Raw genomic sequence first — 24,589 nt, forward strand, 5'->3', positions numbered from 1 at the left:
AATCATATCTGAATTTCTCATTAGCATAAATGCATGAGCAACTTTAAATGCTTTTAATTTTCAATCTCGCCAAGCGGAGGAGTAATTTGTCACTGTCAGGATGGAAGACTAAAAGGGTGGGACCAGAGGGAGCCAAGGACTGCACGCTCAAATGGAATCACAGAACATTTCTGATTTACTAATTGACTGATGTGCAGTTCAGTGGAATTGCCTTGAAGGTGTAAATAATTCTGTGTATATCTAAATGGCTCAAATGAGAAAGTGAGGGGCGGATACGCAAAAGCACATTACATGATGCTTCTCCCCAGGCCATGCTTTTCTCCTGTGATTCTAATTCCCAGCCTTTTACGTTTTCACTGTGTGCCTCCAAAGACTTGCGTGTTTGCTGTTTTGGTACTCAACCGCAGATAATCAACTGGAAATTAAAATAGAAAGTCAGATTTCCATACAACTCAATGTTAGCACACAAAGACAGGAACCAAAGAGCAAAACAACAACAAAAACAACATTATTAAATTACTCCCAAGGTTTGTGGTACATAAATGCAACATATTTCCTCACATAATGGACAGGTACACACAGCAACAGAGAGCGTCTTTAACATTTGCACTTAACTGCTCTACAGATCTCATAAAATTATTAAATTCAATTAATTAAATGTAGTTGACCAGTCAATGGACTTTTAAATGATTACTTTGCAGCTGGTTTATAGTCCTTTGCAGGCCAAACACCCGAGTACAAAAACACTATGGAAATATTATTTCCTGGTTTACAAGTAAGTAAGTAACCCATATTTAAAAGCAGAAAATTAAAATATTGTTTATTTCTTTAGGTGGTTTACACACTATTTAACCAAAGGCAATTTCACCTTCAATTATTTTTATAAAAAAATCTCACAACATCACTAAATTGGCTGTAAAAATGTTCTACATACTTGTCGTCTGTACTTAGTTTTGTTCAATGTCAAAATAATAATCTTTTTTTTTTAAGTAGGTGCTTGGGGACTAAAATAATCATCGTTGTTGCCTAGTTTTGGTTGAGTGACGTAAGACTAGGTTCAGAAGTCAAGGGTCAGTTTAAAATCGCTGTCAGTCATCATCTCCATGGCAACACGCGCGTTTGAATGAAGATTGGCTTCACACCTGCATGTCGACTTCAGCACAAAAGCAGGCAACAATAGTAATATGTCATAAATTGCTGTTGTTTTCGCCCCCTCCCTTTTCCCCTTATTTTGTTTTAATCAAGCAGAAAAACAATTTCCTCCTCCGTCCTCATTGAACTTACTCGTTGAGCCAAAACAACTATGAACTCTACTCCATGGTCACACTGCCCCCCAGTGTTGAACAATCAGTACAGCAGTTCAAGAGGGTGCACAAATAATGACGAGGAGCTATTCTTCCAGCGCTGAAAAAAGGAAAGAGAAAAAAAGAGGAAGAGGAGAGAAACAAAAGCAAGGCAGAGATAAGTGGGAAGAGAAATACAATACAGAGGAGATGCCTAAATGCTGCTAGTCTGTCTTCAGTACTTACCACCAGTGAATGATGATTACTGTTCACAATTTCATGGCTGATTTGTTAAAATTGACGACAAACACTGGTTAGAATGGGGTGGGTTGTTAATGTCTTTTTTTGTATTAAAAAGAATACTGAAAGGTCATAGAGTATGCTCCTCCCCAAAGCCCCTCCATAAACCTAGTGACGCCCCTGCCCTGTCCAGGGATCAAATACTTATTTCACTCAATAAAATGCACTGGATGTATGTATGTATGTATGTATGTATGTAAATGTATGTTTATTCTATAACATTTTTTTCTGATTCTCTCTCTCTCTCTCTCTTGCCATAATTAATAAACCACAAAAATGAGAGATTGTTCAAAATTAGTGATCAAATTTCCAAATTTGGCAAGAGGTCAAACAGTGATGACCTGATATGACTTCCGTGAAATCAAAAAATTGCAATTACATGTTCATTGATTTTGGTTTGATGATGTTTTAACATTTGTAACTTTTAGCTACATGAATCAGAATCAATTTAACAAGATCAACCTTTTTTTTTTATGTATTTATTTTTTAACATGGAATTTCTCCGTACATTTTATGAAGTCGTTGCGCTATGACAAATGTCCACTAGATGGCAGAATCTGCCTTCTTTTTACATTAGAGCCATAAAGGGGATTGAAAAACAAATGACACATTTTTCAGACACCAATTTTATTCGAAGCACTTTGTTTTGACTGATAAACATTATCCAACACCTAATGAGTTAGCCCATTCCAAAGCCTTTTACAATAAAAGTTTTTACTTGGCATTACAGCACTGAGCTGTCATCACAGGAGCAAATACAAATCCATCATACTGAGGGGAAAAAACCCACAAAAATAGAAAGGCCTGCCAGCTAACGTGGCAAAACCACATCCAGTTTGTCCAATATACACTCACTGCATTGAAACACAAGCACATTAGCAGATTTTTGTTGCTAGCAGAAATATATACTGTAAGCTTTCATACTATTCTCACATTGTGCTTTTGTAGTAGCAAATACATACCTTCAAGACATTTCTCAAATAAAATAATTTATGTTACGCATGTAGAATACAGTATATCATATGGCGAGCCATACAGACCAAAGGATGGTGATGGCAGCGGTAAAGGCCATCGACAGACTGACTGAAGCAATGTGGCATCTGATTTGACCTTTAAATATCGCAGATGAACTAAGCCTTGTGGTTGTTTTCTTATACTGACTTTCTAGCTTTATTCAACATCCCTGAAAGAGCTTGTTAGCAGCCAACATGGTACTCTTAAAAAAAAAAGGAATACTTTAAATGAGTGTCTAACTTGACTTAACAGATAATTCAATATCTTTGGCAAATGTGTATAAGTGCTGGAACATATCCTTCTTTATGTAGTCTGACCCCCCCTCGAAAAATTAAAAATTAAAAAAGCTGTTTCATGTGCTTTTCCGGCAGCATGGAGGATAGTGATTCACATGTCTGATTCACAGTTATCAGTTTCTGGGTTTGAGTCGCGACTCTGTCCTTCCTGTCTGGAGTCTACTGATTCAGTGCTCTGGCTTCCTCCCACATTCTTAAAATGTGCATATTAGGTAACTTCATTGAAGCCTCAGAATTTAAATGATTGATTTCAGGAGTGTCAAACATACAGCCGCTAAATGGTTCAGTCTGGGGGTCTCTGCGGGATAAATTTGAAAGTGAAAAATATACATAAGTCACAATGTCGTGGAGAGCATTATTATACCCATGTAAAAAATATGGAGTGAAAATCATTTCTATAGTGACACTATATTAAATAGAAAGCTGGAACAACATGTACTTGATAAGCGCTTCAGAAAATGGATGGATAGAAACATATATTATTTATATAATAATTAAGCTATGATTTTACTGGTCCAGTCCACTTGACATCAAATAAGGCTGTGCGGCTTCTTTGTGTGAAGTGCAAGTGCACATTTTTTTTGCCTATGTGTGATGTCACCACGTCGGTTTGTGCTAGCATTTTTTAGGCAAGCTAATACCATTGACGAACCTGTGAAGGCGATTTTGTTTGTGTTGAAGAATTGAACAGTTGAATAAACTTATGTAAGATGGGTTCCTAATTTTATACATTATCAAAGCATGGTGTTGATTCTTTATGATTCTCTCAGTTTTAGAGAGAGACGTGTGAAAGTTAGCTTAGGGTGACCAGATTTTCAAAATTAAAAACTGGGACACTACATTTTCGCTGAAACTCAATTCTCACCAGGATCTATTGATAACAAATGTAATCACTAGTCTATCTGGTTGTGTTATTACTTAAGCTAATGCTAAACCTGTGGTTTACAATTCAACAGCTGTAAACAAGTGCGTACACTCACCATTAGCCATTATTTTTGCTAGGTCCCGGCAGCTATTGGAAGCTGGCTGTGCTGTTTATCTCGTGCCGGTCCCGGATTGTAACATTGGAAATATGCAGCCAAAAAGCTCAGCTTGCGTTGGGTCTGACTAGCGACCGTAGCATTAAGCTAGTAGGAGATTCCCATGATTCTTAGACATAGAAAAAGGAAGTAGTTCTATTTAACAGTTCGATTCCTTTTTTTAAATTAGTTTATCCTAGGCTATGAATTGAAATACACATGGCCCAAACAATTAGCTTGCTGACTGGACTAAAAATATATAAAATGGGACGGCAGGTTGGGACCTGCGTGATAGTGGGATAAAACAATGGGGCTGGTGAAACCTACCAGGACTTGGGACAGAAGGCTAAAAACTGGGACTGCATCGGTAAAACGTGACATCTGGTCACCCCAGGTTAGATTAGAAACCTATTATTTCCATTATAGCTCACTTCCGTAGGACCATAATGACAACAGTATAGAAAGATTTGATCTTGTGACCTTGTCCCTGTCAGGTTGTGTAAATTCCTGCTCAATAACATTCCAGTCATCAATAAAGAAGCCCTACAGCTGATTCACTTGCATAGAAGCCACATCGCATCATTCATCGGCACATTTTGCATCAAAATGTCAATAAGTCCACATGGTGTAAATAATATCTGATACAAACACAAAAGTGCACCAAACAACACCAGCCAGAAATACTAATTTACAGACACTTTGTTGCGTTCACTCAATACTGAAAGTTCCCTTTTTTAAGGCTTGTCTCTGTAGAAACATTAAATTGCCATGCAGTACACACATTCTTTTTCAAACAGGCAATGACGCACATACAGACAGCTGACAGACGAGAGACAGCAAATATGGTGGTTTGTGTTCTACTTTTGCAACTCCGGCTCGCACCCGGGGGGGACTTTCTCAGGCTTTTCAGGCAAAGCGAGCACAAAAGGAAAGAGAACGCCTTTCGCTTCGAGAGGCGCCCTCAGCGGCTCTTCCACAAAGAAGGCCTTCTCCTCCTCCACCACGAACCGAAGAGTCTGGCTTTTGTTCACGCAGTAGATGCAGTCGCCCACCACGGCGCACCTGAACGGCAACGAGCTGCCGAGCCTTTGCGAGGCGCAATCGTTCCACATTTTCACGATGCTGTTATACTTGAACACGTTGATCCCCTGCTCGCGGGTCACGTCGAAGCGGTAGATGAAGCTCTTCAGCGCCACCATATCCGTCGACTTCTTCCTGCTGTTGTTGTACGGGCACTCCTGCCACTCGTCCCTCTTGGCGTCGTACCTGAGGAGGCGATAGAAGAGCGAGCCCCCGGACACGTAAAGCTCCCCGTTGCAGGTCGTGGCCTCGTGAGCGACGGCGAACGCCCCCTTGGGCAAAGGAGCCACGGCGCTCCAGCGGTCCATGCGAGGGTCGTATTTTTCCACGGTGAACAAACACTCCCCACCGATAGCGTACAGGTACCCGTCCATGGAGACGAGTTTTAGTTGGGCGCGAGCTTGCGTCATGGGTCGGATCTCTGCCCAGTTGTTTGTTTTGGGGTTGTAACAGAAGACCTTGTCCGATACCCTCCCCTTGTCCCCGTGACCTTTGATCCCACCTGCCACAAACAAATAGTTGAACATAGCGCAGATTCCGCAGCCCTTCGTGTTGACGTCCTCAGGCATGGCCGTCAAAGCTCGCCAGTCGTTAGTTGCGTCGCTGAAGGAGTAGATGGCGTGATTCTCCTCCAGGGACCCCACGGACAAGGGGCTCTGCGGACGGCTCCCGCAGCGGCTGGGCGGGCGGCTCCCCACGCGTTCAAACACGTCGTTTATCTCGGCAGCCATGAGGGTCTTCCTCCCATCCATTCTCTTTTTCAGGACCAGATCGCGCTCGGACCCGGTCAGACGCCCGTACACGCAGGGGTCCTTGAGGATCTGCAGGAAGTTGTCGCTCATGAAGCCGTAGGCGGTCTCCTTGAGTTCGCTAAGTCGCTGCTTTTTGGCGATGCTCAGAATCTCGTAGCAGTTCGCCGCGGTGATCTGTTCCGTCATGCGGTCCATGGCCGCCTGGACGGCGCAAGGGATCTGGAGGATTTTGGCCCCCGTGATGACTTCGACGACATTGTCCTTCGAAACACTCATCTGAGAAGTGTAAACATAGTCGACGAGGGTAGACAACGTCTTGTAGCTCATGCCCTTCACTTTGAGGACGTTTCGCGACAGCCGGGCTTTGAAGTAGTCGCTCTTTTCTGCCAGGACGGACTTGTGAGCGTTGATGGTCTGACCGCCAACTTCGATGACTAAATCAGGCTCGGTTCCACCAGACAAGGAATCGATCGCAACTGAGCTGCCCTCGAGGTTGCATGATAGGTCTGATTGATCTGTTTCTGGTTTACAATCGGCAAAGCGTGACTCTCTCGCTCTTGCGCCGTTGGGGATTTGACTGTTTGCACAGTTTGATTGCATGTGGGACGCAGCACAAGATGGAAAGTCCACCTCCTTCTTTTCGTTAGAGGGATGAAGCTTATTTGTACTTGCCATGTAAGAGCCGTTACCTTTTTGACAATCGTGGTTGTTTTCACTTATCAGTCGTCCATCCAGAAGGTATTCCTTCTCAAAAACTGTAGGGACGGTGAATTCTGGGTCGTCCGGCTCGAACCCTTGGCCAAAACCTGGATGTAAATCCCTGGCCTTGTCAGTGCTTGCCACGAGGTTGACCGAGTGGCGGATGACGTCGGCCTCGATTGCGGCGACTCCTCCTGGCCCTTGGCCGTCGGTCATCCTGATGTTACTCACTTGTAACGGAGGACGGTGTCCTTACAGATCATGCTGCGGGGTGGACAAACCTCTGTCTTTTGTGTCTTTCTGCCGCCTACATGGAGGAAGGGGAAGAAACATGACAGTTGCTGAGGGGTATTATTATATTATATTATTATCAAAACACGACCGCTAAAACTTTGCTGTCTCATCATTTCAACCGAATAAATGCAAACGCTACACATAAAGGAGGGAGTCCAAACATTAAAATTAAGGTTAGGGCTCCAGAAAATAATTTATAAATGTATTTTAGAATAGCAAATAAAATGCTGTAGGGGCTTAACTGGGAATACACAGTTTTCTGACTTGGCTATACCCCCCGCCCCCTAGCACCATCCCTGCTGCCTACAAGACTATTAAGATGGATACTAGCTTACACACTGCACTTATGGTTATAGTTCAAGTCCCACTATAGACAAAATGTAAAAAGGGCAAATTGTTGGAGAAATGCTAGATAGATAGATAGATAGATAGATAGATAGATAGATAGATAGATAGATAGATAGATAGATAGATAGATAGATAGATAGATAGATAGATAGATAATATAATATAATCTGAATTTCCCTTTGAGGGATTATCATCATTATAATAAATTACAGTATATGAATGGTGAAGGTGATTGTAAAATAAAAAAAATAAAATAAAAAAGTAATAGGCTACACGGGAAAACCAAGGCTAAGCACGTCATCATTCTTTTAGAGTCCAACTGTGTGACCTACTGCAATAATCACCCTAGAAGCCCATTATTAAGAGCTAGAAGTAGATGCATTTAGTGCGCATGCGCAAGGCTAAATTACTCCTTAAAATGACAAGGGTGCAAAGAGCCTTCTTGTTTCATCCTGCTCTTAAAACAAACAGCAAAAAAAAGTGGTCAAATGAAAGAGGATCTTACTGCAGCCTAATAGTAGAATAAACGTTTGTTTGCATGCCAAGTTAAATGCAACCTACCTGCGATTCCAGGCTGTGATTAAAGCGCTCGGAATCAGCAAAGCTCCGTTACGTAAAACCTCCACACAATCCTGACCAAGCAGTCACCCCAGCTGACTTGATTTCATCCACATTTTCGTCCTGATCGCGTCCACCCGTTCACCTCTTAAGCCACCCGATCCTATGAATGGTCTTGCCTTGAGCTCAAGTCTCCCCGCGGTTCGAGGCGAGGCGAGGCTGAAGCGGCGATCGAACAGCAGCAGTCCCCACCGGTGGGCGCGCCTCCCTCCCCCCGTCCCTCCTTCCTTCACCGGCCTCCTCGCGTGACCGTGCACCCAACAAATGTGGCGAGTGTCCTCATGCGCTGGACGTGTCCAACATTGGCAGCATGACTAGTCAGGGGATGTCTTGTTATTTTTTTCCCCATCTACAGTTGACTATTGCTTTAGACCACGCCCCTTCGGTTAGTATTAACCCTCAACTGTACAGGGCAATACTCCATCTGTTGGACGCGCGTGGGGCGCATGCATCATTTTCCCTAACTCTCATTTCATTCCAAGGTACATGGGCGAGGTTGAAATCTATAAGGTGGCAAAACTGTAAAATAAACAAAACTATCTATAACTTGAAATATTGATAACTGGGCCCAATAGGGAAAAAAATCACGCATATCTTATGATGAAAATACAGTGGACACAGACACACTATTAAACCGTGTTTACATACAGTAGCGTTACTAACAATGTAAACTGATTAGCAAAAATAATAAATCAACTGTTTTGCCATATTACTGGATAGCAGAGTTTCTCAATTATTTTTTACGCCACCCCACCCCAAGAACAACACAATTTTGTAACTCCCCGCCATAACTATCAATAGTAAAATATATCTATCAAATGGAGGAGAGGGAGCTAATACTCGTTACCTGTCCTTGGTTAACGTTCCTCCATGCCGCTGTTGAGACCCTACAATCGCAATCAGCATTTTTTTTTAATAACCCCTAGGCGTTATTGTGACAATTTTTTGGCTTTTTGTTGGTTCTGACCAAGCCATTTCAAAATAAAATACTGCCCACGTTAAGTATTTAAAGTAAGGAATACGTGCACATTGCTGCTTTTAAATGTAGAGAGTAAACGTAAATAATCAACTAAAGTACAGACACCTGAAAAAACATGACGGGGGACAGGCACAAAAAAAATAAAATAAAATCAGCCGTCATTCTATTTTAGGTACTTCCGTGTGCGCAAGTGTACGCACACACCACTTAATAGCATGATACAGTACTAGATTTAAGACTCATTTTGGAACACTCCCACCTCTCCAAAGTACTTCTCATGTATTCCTGCTCAACAATAGCCGTGACAAACTTTCATAGCAACTGGTCTGCCGATGTATATAAATAGAAAGGACGCCACGGCAAGGGATAGTATCGCACAACCATCAGGCCTGTGAGATTAGGAGGGTATTCAGATGGGAGGTTTAAATGGCAGACGCTGAGAACAAACACAGGACCGGCACAGATGTGTGCACACGAAATGTGCGTTTCCATGGAAACCTAAGGGTCAATGGCAAAACAAGAGCCTTGGAACTAGCTAGCATGAGTTACTTAGTAGACCACAGTTAAACAAAAGTTGCACAGATCTGATTATTTTAGGATAGTATGCGCTACGGATAATAGTATGGAAACCGTCTGGTGCTGATCTCACCCTTTGATTGTGGGTGCATAGTGAAAAAGGTTGCGCAACAGTGGATGTGGGCGTTCGGAGTGAGAAAATGGCTTGACCCCTTTCTGCTTGGCAATGGGAAAAACGAGGAGTTAAATCCCAGAAGAGCTGCATCGGGCTCCTCTCACCTACCTCGGGCTAGTCCCAACATGTAGTAAAGGCGCCATGACTGGAGAATTGTATCTTATTTTTCTTTCTAAAACTGCTAGTTTTGTATAGTCATCTGACCAGTCATATGCAAAAGTTTCTACAGTATTCCCAAGGATAGGTTATAATTTCTGAAAAAGGTGCATCTTTATAACTCAAAGGACAGAAGAATCTCAATAAAACAATGTTTATATGTTGATTAAGAACATAACAGAAGAAATTATTTCCAATACATACACATGTATACAACAACAAAATAAAAAAATGTTTTTACAGTCTCTTAAATATTTTTAACTGAGTAACAGAAGACAATTCTGGGCTGGAAAAACAAACAAAAAAACTTTCCTTGTTAATAAAATATTTTTCCACTTGTGGAGAACACTGGCCAGCCAGACATCCTAGTCTTTCCAAAACAAAAATCAGTCAATGTTATTTCACCTTTTTTATCCATTTTCTTTGTAAACGCACAAGTGGGAAACACTGGGCCAGTTTAATGACATGATATTTTATATTACTCAAAGAACGCGGACAGACAATTCGGAGTGAACTCCATATTTACAACCCAACAAGTCCACAGACTTCCTTATACATGATCCTATCATAATAATTAAAAAAAAATAATGTTTATATAACAACCACATTATAACTTCACGGGCCTCATGCGGAAAAAAAAATAAAGTCTCAACACTGTTTTACAAACTGTGGTCTTGTACAATTTATACAAACTATAAGTGGCGAGTCATGTAATGTTAGCCTGCAGTCTGTTTTTGACACAAAAGTTACATTACATTTATCTTACAATAAGGTATCATCAAATACTGTAGTGGAGGCAAATATTGACATTCTGGTTCAAACAAGGCAGTCTGCTCGGCACCATTTGTCCATAATAATTAGTAATATGTCTTTGGTACATAAAGTGGACATAAAATGTCTACACACCCCTGGTCAAATGTATGGAAGAGGATTAGGGCCAGTGAAGAGGGAAAAAAAAAATCTGAGAATAAAGTCACAATTCTCAATTTATTATACTTTCAAAACCTTTTCCACGATTAACTCATTCACTGCCATTGACGGCTATAGACGTCAAAAATTCATTTGAACCATTTCTATCATTTTTTTCCACTTTTGTCAACAAAAGTATGAAAACCCAGAAAAAATGTATTGTAGATATAGAACAGATATAAAATTTGTGATTAATCTTGAGTTTAAATAATTAAGTAATCAAACAAAAAAGAAAATATTAAAAAAATTAGGGTCGTCAGACGATTACATTTTTTAATCGTAATTAATCGTATGACTTCAAGAGTTAACTCACGATTAATCACAAATTTTATATCTGTTCTAAATGTACAATTTTTTTTTTTTAGGTTTTCATACTCTTGTTAACAAAAGTGGGAAAAAAATGTGAAATTAATAGAAATAGTTTAAAAAAAAATTGACGTCTATAGCCGTCAATGGCAGTGAACGAGTTAATATGACCTACACGACTTAATTTTAAAAAAAAAATGAAAACGTGCTGCACTTTCTGGTGTGCTTGCCTTAGCTGTATATTGTTGTCATGCAGACACAAACTAAGAATAGACTTCTTCTACTTCTGTGATTCAGTAGATGCTGTAATATTAGTTATTTTTAATAAATGATAGTTCATTTAAAAAACAAACAAACATTTACCTTGGTCTCATTCTTTTATATCTGGCATTTGAACAGGGGTGTGTAGACTTCTTATAACCACTGTATGTGTGCCTGAAATGAGTGGAAACATTTGCATGATTATGAAAACATCCCTTTTTGAAACTGCCTCCTGGCAATTCAGTTGTGTTTCACATGTTGAGCAAGGGGATCTGCCAGATCAAGACGGTTGAGATGTTGTCCTCATGGCGTGACTGCTTGGACTTTTTATTCACCCGGCGGTGGCCAAGACCTCCGGAAACCACCAGGAGAGAGCTGACGTCCACCTTGCTGGCGCGGCGGCCCCTCTGGTGGTGGGCCGGATCATGGAGCACGTCATAGAGGGCCCCGTCCTCGGGCCCGTGCTCCAAGGAACCTTGGGACTGAACTAAAGAGCCGCAGGATGAGGAAGACAGCGAGTCCTGGAGAGCCATGGTGGTGCAACCCGCCTCTCCCAGCCTTAGTCCTTGGCCCTGAGGTGGGGGCGGAGTGGAATCTGAGGGAGGCAGAGAGCCGTCTCCGTCCTCTGGCTCTACTGGCTGGGCTGATGTTGAGGAGGCGGGGGATGGGAGGCCCGGGGGTCGGTTGCACACCGCTGTGGCCACAGTTAGGAACTTAACTGGGCCGCTGTGGGCGTGCAAGGATACCATGCCCCGACCTGAAGACGCACACAACCTCTTAAGTGCTCATTCTTAATGATTGATTAGGTACATAACAAACTCGTGAAATCCAATGCAATGGCTGCACTGGAGGTCTACTGTAGAGGCACCGTATAAATAAGACCGAAGAGGCAGAGAGGGTCCCAAACTGAGCTCCAGGAAAACAGTGTTCCTGCAGGTATCAGCAATACTAATTTTATGTTTTTAGTACCGTTTTTAACTCATTGACTGCCATTGACTGCTATAGACGCCAAAACTTCATTTGAACTATTTTTTATTAGTTTAACATTTTTTCCAAGAGTATGAAAACCTAGATTTTTTTAATTGTACATTTAGAACAGATATAAAATTTGGGATTAATCGTGAGTTAACTAGTGAAGTCATGCAATTAATTACGATTAGAAATCTTAATCGCCTGACGCCCCTAATTTTTTATATATATTTTTAAATCGCATCAGGCGATTAACATTTTTAATTGTAATTAATCGCATGACTTCAATTGTTAACTCACGATTAATCATAAATTTTATATCTGTTCTAAATGTAAAATAAATAGAAAATTCTAGTTTTTCATACTTTTGTTACCAAAAGTGAAAAAAATTAATAATTACTAGAAATAGCTATATTAATAATTTTTTACGTCTATAGCCGTCAATGACAGTGAATGAGTTAAAAACCTAAAGCTTAGAGCAATTACCTTCTACCACGGAGAACCTGGGTATAAACCCCGCTTGGACCACATTTTAGTACATTCGATGGTTCGATACCAGCTGACTATCATATCAGGAAATGGATTATAATTTCACTGAAATGATTAAATGTTAGCTTTTCACATCAGATGACAAATATGACATTAGCCATGAATTGCCTCCCACCACGGAGAACCTGGGTTCAAACCCTGCTCGGACCACATTTTAGTACTTTAGTCATTTATCTTTCAATTTACTTCATGAGCACATGCTTTCAAATCTTAGCATTCAGCTTATAGCATTTGGCTTTTTCAGCATTCCCGCAAAATTTCTGCAGAAATTGCACTTTGTCTAGTTACAATTGTTCACTTGTGATTAATTGTAAATTAATTGCATGCTTTATCTGTTCTATATGTACAATAAAATATCTTTTTCAAGTTTTTCATACTTGTTAATTAAAAAAAAAAAAGTAGACCAATATGGTTAACCAAATACAAAAGGGGTTGTATCTTTTAGTTCACTGAAACGGTAATTTTATAGAAAGTAATTAATTCAAGTTATTTGAAGCTAAAAAGTAGACAGTTATAAGTAGTGACAAACGATTGATTCACAGATTTGTGTTGAGGCAATGTTCGGCTACTAGGTGGCATTAGTGTTTCATGTTGGACGCTGGTGAAAGGGACAGTACATTTTTAACAGTACTGTTTCTGGCATTTCACATTATGCTGGCATTAACTAGTGGACCAAATATCAAACACTTACACCTACCTATGTATACAAATCTCAATATTCTCAAACTGTGTTACCTGTGACCTTGGGGATACCCTGCAGTCTGGGGACGGAGAGGGCCACAGTGACGCCCAGGTTGGTTCCGACCAGCAGCATACCGTGGCAAACCAGCAAACTGCTCACTGACACTCTCTGGTTCCCTGGAGAAAAAAAAACGGAAGGAGGGTTGAGGGACCGGATTCGAGATCTCACAACTAATATATACTTTTATCCAAATAGTGTTTTGTGAATCTCCAATGAAAAAGGAAGCCATTTGAGGAGGCTATATAAAACGTTATTTGATGAAGGTGAGTCTGTATATTTCTGCAGCGACGAGGTTTATCCATCTCCAAGGCAACGCCGACCAGATACTGAATAAATGTAGCTCTTTTCAAGCCTTGCTTGCACAAAGGAACACAAGAGTGTTACATAACAGGATGACTGATGCGTAATACTGTAATTAAGCAACAAGCCGTGCCTCTATGCAGGCGAGCTTGTGGCAGCGATGGCAGAACAATGCCACCTGTTTGAATGCACAATAACTCGTGTTTAGAGTTCTGTTCATAAAGGAAGGCAATCAAGTTGATAGATTGTGGGAGTTGGAATTTGACACATCACAGATATGAGCTTTGTCAGGACTACAAATATCTATGATCTAAGAAAAAATAATTTAAGAAAATGGTTGACTGGTGCGGGGCAAGGCTGTCGTGTCAACAGCTTGACTTGAATTTCCTCCCTCACGCTAATCTTCTTTGGCTGCAGAAAAAAATGGTCCCCCCCCCCCCCCCCCTGACTAGAGGTGACCCCTTACACGGGGCACGCCACCACTCTGGTATTGCTCAGGTACAGTCTAAAGCCTAACTGAGGACTGACAATCTTGGCCACATGTGCTTCTAATGAAGGCCCACAGTGAGCAGAAAAACAACATTGCTGGTTGAGGGGGTTTGGTCAACTTTCATAATATTTGGAGTTCCCCACCCAGAGGGTGAACTAAAATAAATCCAGAGTGAACATCCACACGATGCTGATCCTACAGGGAGCAACACTTTGATCCGCACTTAGCCCTGACAAGTAACAGCAGGGGGGAGGACTAAATATCACACAGCACCAGCAATTCATTCGCACTAAGAATAACAGCACCGTGTGCGCAATTGTGCTTCTCCTCTATGGGTGGAGAAGAGAGCATTCTTCGGGATTAGCCGTAGACTTTTAAACTGATAAAGTGCTCTGTGTCTTCTGTTAATATGTCGATTGTCACTTTTTAATCAGGGGGACTGTGGCTCCATTTTGACCAAGTGCTACAGTTGGGTTTAGTACAACCTACGTTACCATTGAGACCTGCTTTCACCGAGTCTAAAATGGATTCTACTTTGTTACCAAATTGCCAGAAACGGCGGGGGCGTGCTCAAATTCACAAACACGCTAAATTAGACTTGTCCCGAAATGAAAATTAAGATGCACCCGTTTTTAGCCCGAGCGCAGTCTACTTTCTGTAACACCCAGAGGCGCACCACCACAAAAACCACGGTAGGTGAAACTTGTACCGGCGTGCACATCTGTAAAATGGGAACCCAAGAATCATAACTGATCCTAGATAAGAAATAATAGTAATGTAAATAACAAGCCAGTGGTATACTTTATTGGCCCCTCCTCTGATGTTTGTCTCATTAAAACATGCATGGCTGCCTTTTTAGGTCACACGGCATTAGACAAAAAGCCACACCCTGCAACCCGACTGACTGCCACCATCATCTTGCTTTCTTACAAACATACTGTACAACAACGCCAGCAAAAACAACCAAAAACGGGTTAATGCTACTGCACAGCACAAAAAAAATACCAACTACTATTACATAGAATTCCTCTAAAATATGAGCTGCACTTAACAAGGCTTAAGCATGAAAATGGCTGCTATTACAGCATATTATGCCAAGGCGCTACAAAGAACCATCAGACAGAAATGAAGGTGAGTAGTGCAATTGTTCCAACATGTGTGAACATGAGAAGGGCAAAATTTAAAAAATGCTTCTGAGTGAAGCCATCACATAAACGAAAACGCCCCAATTTTCCTGATATCACTCGTATGTATTTTGTACACATGCAAAAATCATGTCAACATTATTTGATTTATTCGTGTTGTGGAACCTTGAAGCATGAGCATAAAACATACCGGGCCACAAGTTTACCAAGATTTGTTATTATTTAGAATCAGAGGTGGCAAATCCAGGTCCAGAAAGTAAAAACCCTGCTACAGTATGGCTTTATCCCCAGGTGCTAGCTAGCTAGCTCCCTAGCTAGCGCCCATGGTACTTGTTTACCTTTTAGCTAGCTCCCTAGCTAGCTCCCATGGTGCTTGTTTACCTTTTAGCTAGCTACCTAGCTAGCTCCTATGGTGCTTGTTTACCTTTTAGCTAGCTCCCTAGCTAGCTCCCATGGTGCTTGTTTACCTTTTAGCTAGCTCCCTAGCTGGCTCCCATGGTGCTTGTTTACCTTTTAGCTAGCTACCTAGCTAGCTCCTATGGTGCTTGTTTACCTTTTAGCTAGTTCCCTAGCTAGCTCCCATGGTGCTTGTTTACCTTTTAGCTAGCTCCCTAGCTAGCTCCCATGGTGCTTGTTTACCTTTTAGCTAGCTCCCTAGCTAGCTCCCATGGTGCTTGTTTACCTTTTAGCTAGCTCCCTAGCTAGCTCCCATGGTGCTTGTTTACCTTTTAGCTATCTCCCTAGCTAGCTCCCATGGTGCTTGTTTACCTTTTAAGGAGCTAGCTAGATAGATAGCATCAGGGGCTTAAGACAAACTGTGGCAGGGTTTTTACTTTCTGGACCTGGATTTGCCACCTCTGTTTAGAATCTAGTCTTTCAATAACAAATAATGGAAATGGAGTGAATGTCAATGCAATGGCTATGAAAATATACTTCAATGTTTGTGGCATAAGTTATTTGTGATCCATTTTTATTTTCATTGCTTATTTTTATTATTATTATTTTTTTTATCAGGGTCAGCAATATTTTGCAAAAATACCCAGTTAGGACATTAACGATATAAACAAATAAACCGCTTCGCCCCCAATTTTCTTTTTTTTAAGCGCATCTGTGACCTTACCTGACTTGAACTTTCTCAATGTGACTGTGTATTCTGTGTGTGCATACATTTAATATATCATAATAACCTGAAAAGACAGTACTGGTTAAATTACAAACATTTTACAAAGGGATCTAATAAAGACCTGGGTTCGAATCTGATGCAATGACGGAACCCTGCTTGAGATGCTTGCTGAATTTGAGTCAATTTCCACATGGGACAACAACCCCTTTTGGGTCTTTTGGAGGTACCAAGTCTGTCTACTAACTCACGTTGAACCCAGTTCCAAATCCAAAACACATTACTGTTTCTCTTGCAGCCAACTTTGTACTCTAATTACACCAAAGATGATGCACAGGCTGCACATTTCCTCGTCTAATTCTGGCCTACGGTAACAACTTGTGGTGATAAATCCCCCGGAGAGCATTCTGGAAAAGTCTCGATAAGAATAAACCTGCAGGAGCAGAAAGCAGCCGTCTGCTTCACTTACAGAAACGGAGTATTTTTGACTAGTTATGCAAAATAAATATAAATAAATAAATAAATAAATAAAATAACACAAGGAATTTGTCTCTGATAGCTTTTCTCATTCATACGTCTCTGAAGAAAGGGCTACCAATTTGTAAGTGTCTATCACAGGGAGGTCGCCACTAGATCAGGTGAACACACTTCAACAAAATAAACGGTCTCAATTTTCCACTTCAGTCCATTTTCTTACGAGTCAGCTTTTTTTTTTTGCTCTTGGTTGTGTATTCCCCGCCCAAGTAATTGCATACCACCTCCTCAAATCTATGCACTTCATGGCTTGGGATTGGACTTTCATGTCCGATTAAATGCTGCAAGACGTGAAAGAAATGCCAGATGTGCAAAATGAGCCGCCAGGAAACTGCATTCTTCTTTCAGCCAAATAGTTGTAAATGTTACTGTCATCTTGTGGCAAAAGAAAGGCGGCGCACACCGTTCGAGCCATCTCAGCTACCAGCAGTGCTGATGCTGACGAGGGATTGAAGAACAAAACTTGTAAGCAACCACGGCACGCATATAAGATGGCAGCCAACATGACTAAATGTCACTCACTTTCATCACAAGACAAAGACAGTAAGACGCACATGCGGACTTTCCAGACACATCTCATCTCCCCGATTGCATTCATTCTTTTAGGCTGCGTGTTTTTGGGTCAAGGCTGATGCAACACAGCGGATTAAAAGATTCAAAGTAGCAGCCAGCTTCTCTGATGACTTCAGCATGGGACATTTACCGTGCTGACATTTAATTTGATTTGCACTCAACGTTGTCAGCAACACTTTGCGGCAGAGTTGTGAGGACGAGAATAATTTGGGAATTTTCTCCCAATAAAACAGTATCGGCATTTAAAAAGATAGCAAGCTTGTGACCCATTGTTCACCTTTTGTTTTGCTGACTGGATGAGCCAATAATTACAGCTTTACAAGCTTAAACAAGCACAGAGTAAAAGAGAGCCATTATGGTCAAATGACAAAAAGTATTTAAATTGCTCTTTAAACAGAAACCTTTGCTCACATCATAACAACCCCCATTTACTGGTAATTCTATATTTGGTTTGGGAAGTGGACATTTTAAGAATTAAAAACGTGCTCAGCAATGCATTATGATGATTGTTTCCAATTGTGCAAGAAGGTTTTTAAATTTCTGATTCTTACTAAGACATACACAAGCAAAGTCTGTATTCGTCTGGTCTCCGATTAGGCCGACAGGGCTAAAAAATGGTCCAATATACAATTACAAAGAATTTTTTCATCACCGTCAACCATAATATTGTCTGAAGATCCAGAGAATCGATGGAAATCTCCTGCATGTACGCGGGCAGGCTGATAACCAACAGTGAAAACCCGCGACCTTGGATCCACTAGGGGTACTGCATTCAAAACTAGCATCATTGTGTAAATGGTATTGCCACATGGGCTAAGGAACACAGAAAAGCGTTGTCAGTTCATCTACAAATGCAAGTTAAAACTCGAACCTGCATAGCGAAAACTATATCAACAACACCCCCGAAACGCCGTTGGCTTCTCTGTGTCCAATCTTACCTGAGATTGACGCAGACGAAGTGGAAAAGTGTTCCATGATCTGACAAGTCCACATTCCAATTATTTTTTACTTTTTTGGTAAATGTTTGTTACGGATGTCATGTCCTCCAGCCCAAAGAGGAAAACATATCAAGACTGTTATCAGCGCAAGTTCAAAAGTCAGCGCCTGTGATGGTATATATAGTGTAGGGTTAAAAAAATAAAAATAAAAATAATATCGAATCAATTTTTTTTTTTCGAGCCTGCTATCAATTCATAAAATGAATCGATTATTTTAAATGTGGGGTCTTAAGTTTTCACTCAAATAAACACTTCATAAACACATGAAATCTTTCTCAATCAACACCTCAGGGCTTCTATTAACCCATTCACTGCCATTGATGGCTATAGACGTCAAAAATTCATTTTAACTATTTCTATTAGTTTAACTTTTTTTTTTTTAAATTTCATTTAATTTTTTATGAAAACCTAGATTTTTTTTACTGTACATTTATAACAGATATACAATTTGTGATTAATCGTGAGTAAACTATTGAAGTCATGCGATTAATTACGATTACAAATTTTAATCATCTGACACCCCTAATTTTTTATTTTATAATTAGGGCGTCAGGCGATTACAATTTTTAATTGTAATTAATCACATGACTTAAATAACGATTAATCATACATTTTATATCCGTTCTAAATGTAGAAAAAAATTTTTTTTTAGGTTTTCATACTCTTGTTACCACAAGTGGGAAAAAAAAGTTAAACTAATAGAAATAGTAAAAATGATTTTTTGACGTCTCCAGCAGTCAATGGCAGTGAATGAGTTAATATGTGATGGTGATTTTGCCATCAATTAGCAAATTATTTTATACTGTTTGCATTGACATTTTAACAATGTCCTGACGTCATTGGAATTGAGGTTTGTACAATGTTTTACTGAGCAACTTTGTTTGAATCCTTTTACTCTTGAGTTTGTCACTTGGATCTGACTTTAAGGCAAAAAAAGAAAAAGGACCCCATGGGGTCACACGTTTTTGGTACATCACTGAATAGAGTGCAAATGAAAGGTTACTTGTTCAGTGTTTGGACTTGAAGGGGCCGTAGAAATATGAGGTCACTGTCCATGGATGCATCAGCATTTGAAAAACTTATTTATGTGGAAAAAAATGATTGACATTTGAAGAGAAATGAAAAAAGAAGTCTTGTGCTGCTCTTTTTTTTTGTCACATTTTTGAAAATCGGTAAGGCTCAAAATTCCCTTCAAGTTTCTTCAAGTCTAACGCTGGTTCATATTCATTGTAAATGATGCTATCTTACCAGGCAATATTTTGTTGACAGGTGTTGCAACATTAATGTCCTGCAGGTGCTCCAGGGTCTCCGTGTGAAAGAGGCGCAAGGTGGACCCTGAGCTGAAGGCAATCCAGATGCCCACGCCGGCCACCACCATGTGGGACACCACCATACCTTCCTCCTGATGCGCCTCCAGTTGCCTCTGGGGTGGGGGAAATAAAGACAGGTGAGAGGGAAATTAGGATGTGCATAAAAATAAATAAATAAAATAAATAATAAAATAAAATAAATAATAAAATAAAATAAATAAATAATAAAATAAAATAAAAATAAAATATTTATTACTAAGTATTTAAGTAATAAATTCAAACATGGATCATTAAAAAAAAGATATATATATTTTTTATGACTTCAAATGTGGGTATAAAAGATTTGCAAGCTTTAAATGCGTAAAAATAAATTCACATTAAGGAATCCAATAAACCAGTTACACAACTCACCGCACATTGCACTACGTGTAGGCGGAGTTAAATTTAGTCGAGCGGTTCACATTCACAAGCACCTGGGGAGCAACATGCTACTAAAAAGGTGTCTTATAATCAGGCATGAAACGCGTTGAACGTGTGTTAATTGATCAACGATGTAAACACGAGAACTCAATTACTTGTATACGTTTCACCCCGTGCGACTGGATCAAGTCCAATTCCTCAGTGGCAAACGGAATAAGAGCAAAGATAGGCAGGTGGTCCAACATAATGAGCTTAATGAGGCTAAACAGATTATGAGTGAGTGCATGTCAGTGGGACGGACGGACGGGACTATTTCAGGTCACATGGCAGGTGCATCCATTTTTGAAACGAGGGCACACACATTCTTAGCCATATTCCAGGATATGGAACGAGGAAGACAAATATTAGTATTATTATTGTCACATGACGCTTACGTTTTTTTATTTTCGTGCAACTTTTTAAAAGGCCACACTTTCCCACAGACTTAAGGAGATGATTTGGGCTGCCATTATGTCTTCCACTTGAGTGTGCTTCCTGTGTGATTTGCACAGGCAGTCTTGGACAGATAAGACAAAAATAGGCACTTTTTTCTTACCCCTCACAAAGATTAACACAAAAAAAAAAAATGAAGCAACTTGACCTCTTTTTTGCAGTACCTACCTCCACACAGTGCGTCTGTGCGCTAATGATGAAGACCTGCCCGCCCGATGAAGCCCAGAGGTGCTCTTCCACAGCCAGCATGGCTTTGATGGGCAAGACCCCCAGCTTCACCACGGTGGGCTTATCGCTGATCCATAACCCATCTGGAATGCACAGTGACAGATCCAATATTACATTCAAACACGGAGTTATGTACATTCACGGCAACCTTTGCACTTGTACTACCCGCACGGCTCATTGCGAGCTCACAATAAAAGGTCCTTCTTCTTGAACTTTATCGAGGTTATGTTGACGCCGTGCCTTTATAAATGTCACCTATAAAAGGTCATTTGCATCAAGAACACTTCTAATACTGGTGGAGAGGCCATCGATGGGTTTCATAGCCTTGGCGATGAATATCTATGAAGATGGATGTGCTGTGAAGCATTAGTCATCGCAAATGCTCCATCCTGCTCGCACCTCCTACACACGCAGCTCTCTCCATGTGCCTGGCACCCACAGTGGCAGCTCAGCACAGATCAAACACTGCATGCAGAGCACATAGGGAGCACACATTTGATTTGATTTAACAAAAAAAATAAATTCTAACTCATTCACTGCCATTCTATAAATGCCAAAATTTCCTTTTAACTATTTCAATTAGTTTAACATTTTTTTTCCACTTTTGTTAACAAGAGTATGAAAACCTAGAAAAATGTTTTTATTGTACATTTATAACAGATATAAAATGTGTGATTAATGGTGAGTTAACTATTGAAGTCATGCGATTAATCACAATTAAAAATTTTAATCGCCTGACGTGATTAAAAAAAAAAAGATTTAAAAAAATGATGGGCGTTAACATTTTTTATCGTAATTAATCACATGAATTCACTTGTTAACTCACGATTAATCACACATTTGATATCTGTTCTAAATGTACAATTAAAAAAAAATCTAGGTTTTCATACTGTGGTTAACAAAAGTGGGAAAACATGTTAAACTAATAGAAACCGTTCAAATGAATTTTTGACGTCTATAGCCGTCAATGGCAATGAATGAGTTAAAATAGAAATAGTTCAAATGAATTTTTGACGTCTATAGCCGTCAATGGCAGTGAACGAGTTAAAATAGACTTAGGCCAGTTCCAGCATTATTGCCCATCTACAGTGGACTTTGGTGTTGCACAACCTACATACAGTGATGGTGCCAAGCCCATCAAACACTAATAAGATTCATATTTGGAGTTTTCTAATTCAAAGTGAATGCCCTCTGACCCATGACATGACCCATGCATAATGATGTAAAAACAACAAAACCCACTGCACCCTAAAAAGAGAATTGATGAACCAATTTAAGATTAAACAGAGAATAAAATTGCTTCAATTGAATTAAGTTAATATAAAGTGAATATATTAAGTTTGTTGTGATGGGAAGTGAATATATTTAGTTTAATTAACTCATAATTAATTAAACTTAATATATTCACTTTGGATTAACTTAATTCAATCATGTGTTACCACTTGAAATAATTGTATTAAGTTGCTGTTAACAATTCTCTGTTTAATCTTAAAATGGTTCAACAATTCTCTTTTTAGAGTGTGCCGTAGCTGATACAATCATTAATAGTCTTCTTTAAGTAACTTCACAGGTATACTTATTCAGTTCTTTCATTTTCTCCCACTTAAACTCATTTTATTGTCAAGTCTTTAGAGTGAGCGTCACTAAATCAATTGTCAGTTTGAAGTTTTGTGTATCTATATAGTATTTACATTTAGATGCTCCCGTGTATTTTCATTCATCCCCCCAACCGTCGTGAAAATATTTATCCATATACTGTAGGTATAGATTTTTTGTCGGTCATAATCTAAATAAAATAAATTAAATTAAAAACAATAATATACAATAAAAATAATAAAATAAATATTAATAATATTTAAATAAATAAAATAAATAAGATGCAAAACAAAAAATACTAAATAATTTAATACACCGGTAAAAAAAATTTGATTAACTATAATATGCAATATCAAAATGCGTCTCCAGTGTGCATTACTCAGCAAAAAGGGCACAAAAATCTCCCCCAAAAAAAGAGTCCAAAAATTGAAGTTCATTTCCTCCAGATGCCACATCGATTTACCTAATCTCAACCAGGAAGTGAACAGGGCCTCACCAACAGTGTTTGTTCAAGGGGAGGCACAGAGGCAGCTATTGAAGAAGGGAAGGAGAGGAGGAGAGGTGCCACGCTGGGAGAGATTTCCCTCAGAAGAGCAGTACACCAATGACTGCGAAAACAGAAGTAACCTCACGCTATGGTGGCTAGCTGGAATTAGCATTCCAGCAACACCCTTGCTATATTATTTTTACAGATCTTCATTCAGAAAAGAGTAAATGAAAAAGGATTGAGGCATGCCGGAAAAACACAAAAATAAAAAAGTGCTAACTTGCAGTCTTATATAAGTTCTCATTGGTCCCTTCATGACTGCGTCAACTGAAGCGAACTTAATATGCTGTTCACGCGTGCATGTGCATAAACAAACCATCAAAACAGAATATTTGTTTCATTTCACAACAGTGCTACCAACATTTTTTTAAAAAACAACTTCTCGCCCATAGCCAACCATAAAGCAAAAGCAAGCAGGGCAGACTGACGATGACTGACCAGCATCACATACGAAGAATGCAAAGCAGTGTCACTGTCACTTTAGCACTTTTTGATCTCTTGTCCCAATTTATTGTTTGAGCAGCGTGACAGCACTCCGCAGAGGAATGGAGGCTGCTTGTGTTCTTGTTTTTACACAGAAGCTTTGCTTTAAGATATAATGAATCGCTGTGAGCTAATCAATAATTGATTAGCTGATCATTAGGAATTCTTAAGTTTGGATCAGCAAGGTTATCTTGAAAAACTGCAGGCATATGTGGCAGCATCTATTCAGGGGCACAGTTTTTTTTCCTTCACTAGTTGTGCGAAACGGCTGCCAAAGAAGCGGGAAAATGATCAATTTAACTAAGTTAGTTGTATTTTAATTACATATTTTAATTTGAGCTTTAGGCCTCATGTTCTGCTCCACCTAAAAAAAAAAAAAAAAGTTTTAGCAAAAGTCAGTTATTGAAATGTTCTTAACTTATTTGCTCCCAAAAACGTATAAATATGTTCTATTTTAAATGTTTTAAGTATCCCAAAGACATATTTATACGTGTTTTAATGCTAGAGCATACAGAAGGCTTTGATGCAGCTTCTCAACCGCAAAGAACGGTTGAAGAAATGGTCGTTATTACACAAACGGCCATCAGGTGGCAGCAGAGCATAGAAAATGAACCAGGACCATGTTGAAAAAAAACCTCAATTACTCAGAATTCTAAACAGATTTGTGAATAATGATGAAACTTAGCTATATTCCAATGCTAAATGCTGCAAAACTGAAACAGATAGAAATGTACTTTTTTTCCCCTGATGAAAGAAGAGACTTTAATCTTTCTTTTGGTAGGTTTCATGTTATAGACAATAGAACACAATATTCTGTGGGCCTTGCAAAATCAGTCAAAAAGCCGGGAGTGAAGGGGATTGTTTTAGTGAAAAAGGCTGCGAGTGAATGAGTTGCTACAGTGACCCAGGCAACCGTTATCCCACTGAATGATACAACATGAGTCAAAATTTTAGCATGAAGCGTCACATTTCAGCAAAAGAGTTCCTCCAGGGACAAAATCAGGCTGAGAGGATAAAAGGCCAAAAAA

General features: G+C 39.7%; 2 protein-coding genes across 4 annotated transcripts in view; both read right to left on the reverse strand.

Moving 5' to 3' along the window:
• Nucleotides 1–2,155: 2,155 nt before the first annotated feature.
• kbtbd11 (kelch repeat and BTB (POZ) domain containing 11) lies at nucleotides 2,156–8,030 on the reverse strand. Its single transcript, XM_077555296.1, has 2 exons — nucleotides 7,647–8,030; nucleotides 2,156–6,750 (listed from the first exon to the last, which is right to left on the reverse strand). Exon 2 carries the CDS (start codon nucleotides 6,657–6,659, stop codon nucleotides 4,770–4,772), a length of 1,890 nt encoding a protein of 629 aa, XP_077411422.1. The 5' UTR covers nucleotides 6,660–6,750; nucleotides 7,647–8,030; the 3' UTR covers nucleotides 2,156–4,769.
• A 1,637-nt stretch (nucleotides 8,031–9,667) lies between these two features.
• arhgef10 (Rho guanine nucleotide exchange factor (GEF) 10) overlaps nucleotides 9,668–24,589 on the reverse strand; it is a 49,078-nt gene continuing 34,156 nt past the window's right edge. For all 3 annotated transcript variants that reach the window (XM_077555321.1, XM_077555310.1, XM_077555319.1), the window contains 4 exons: nucleotides 20,876–21,018; nucleotides 19,734–19,908; nucleotides 13,319–13,441; nucleotides 9,668–11,822 (listed from right to left, as the gene is read on the reverse strand). In XM_077555321.1, the coding sequence (XP_077411447.1) occupies nucleotides 11,317–11,822; nucleotides 13,319–13,441; nucleotides 19,734–19,908; nucleotides 20,876–21,018 (947 nt within the window). In that variant the 3' untranslated portion in view covers nucleotides 9,668–11,316. The remainder of the gene's footprint in view (nucleotides 11,823–13,318; nucleotides 13,442–19,733; nucleotides 19,909–20,875; nucleotides 21,019–24,589) is intronic.

The sequence above is a fragment of the Vanacampus margaritifer genome, chromosome 1, assembly GCF_051991255.1.
Source record: "Vanacampus margaritifer isolate UIUO_Vmar chromosome 1, RoL_Vmar_1.0, whole genome shotgun sequence".
Lineage (NCBI taxonomy): Eukaryota > Metazoa > Chordata > Actinopteri > Syngnathiformes > Syngnathidae > Vanacampus > Vanacampus margaritifer.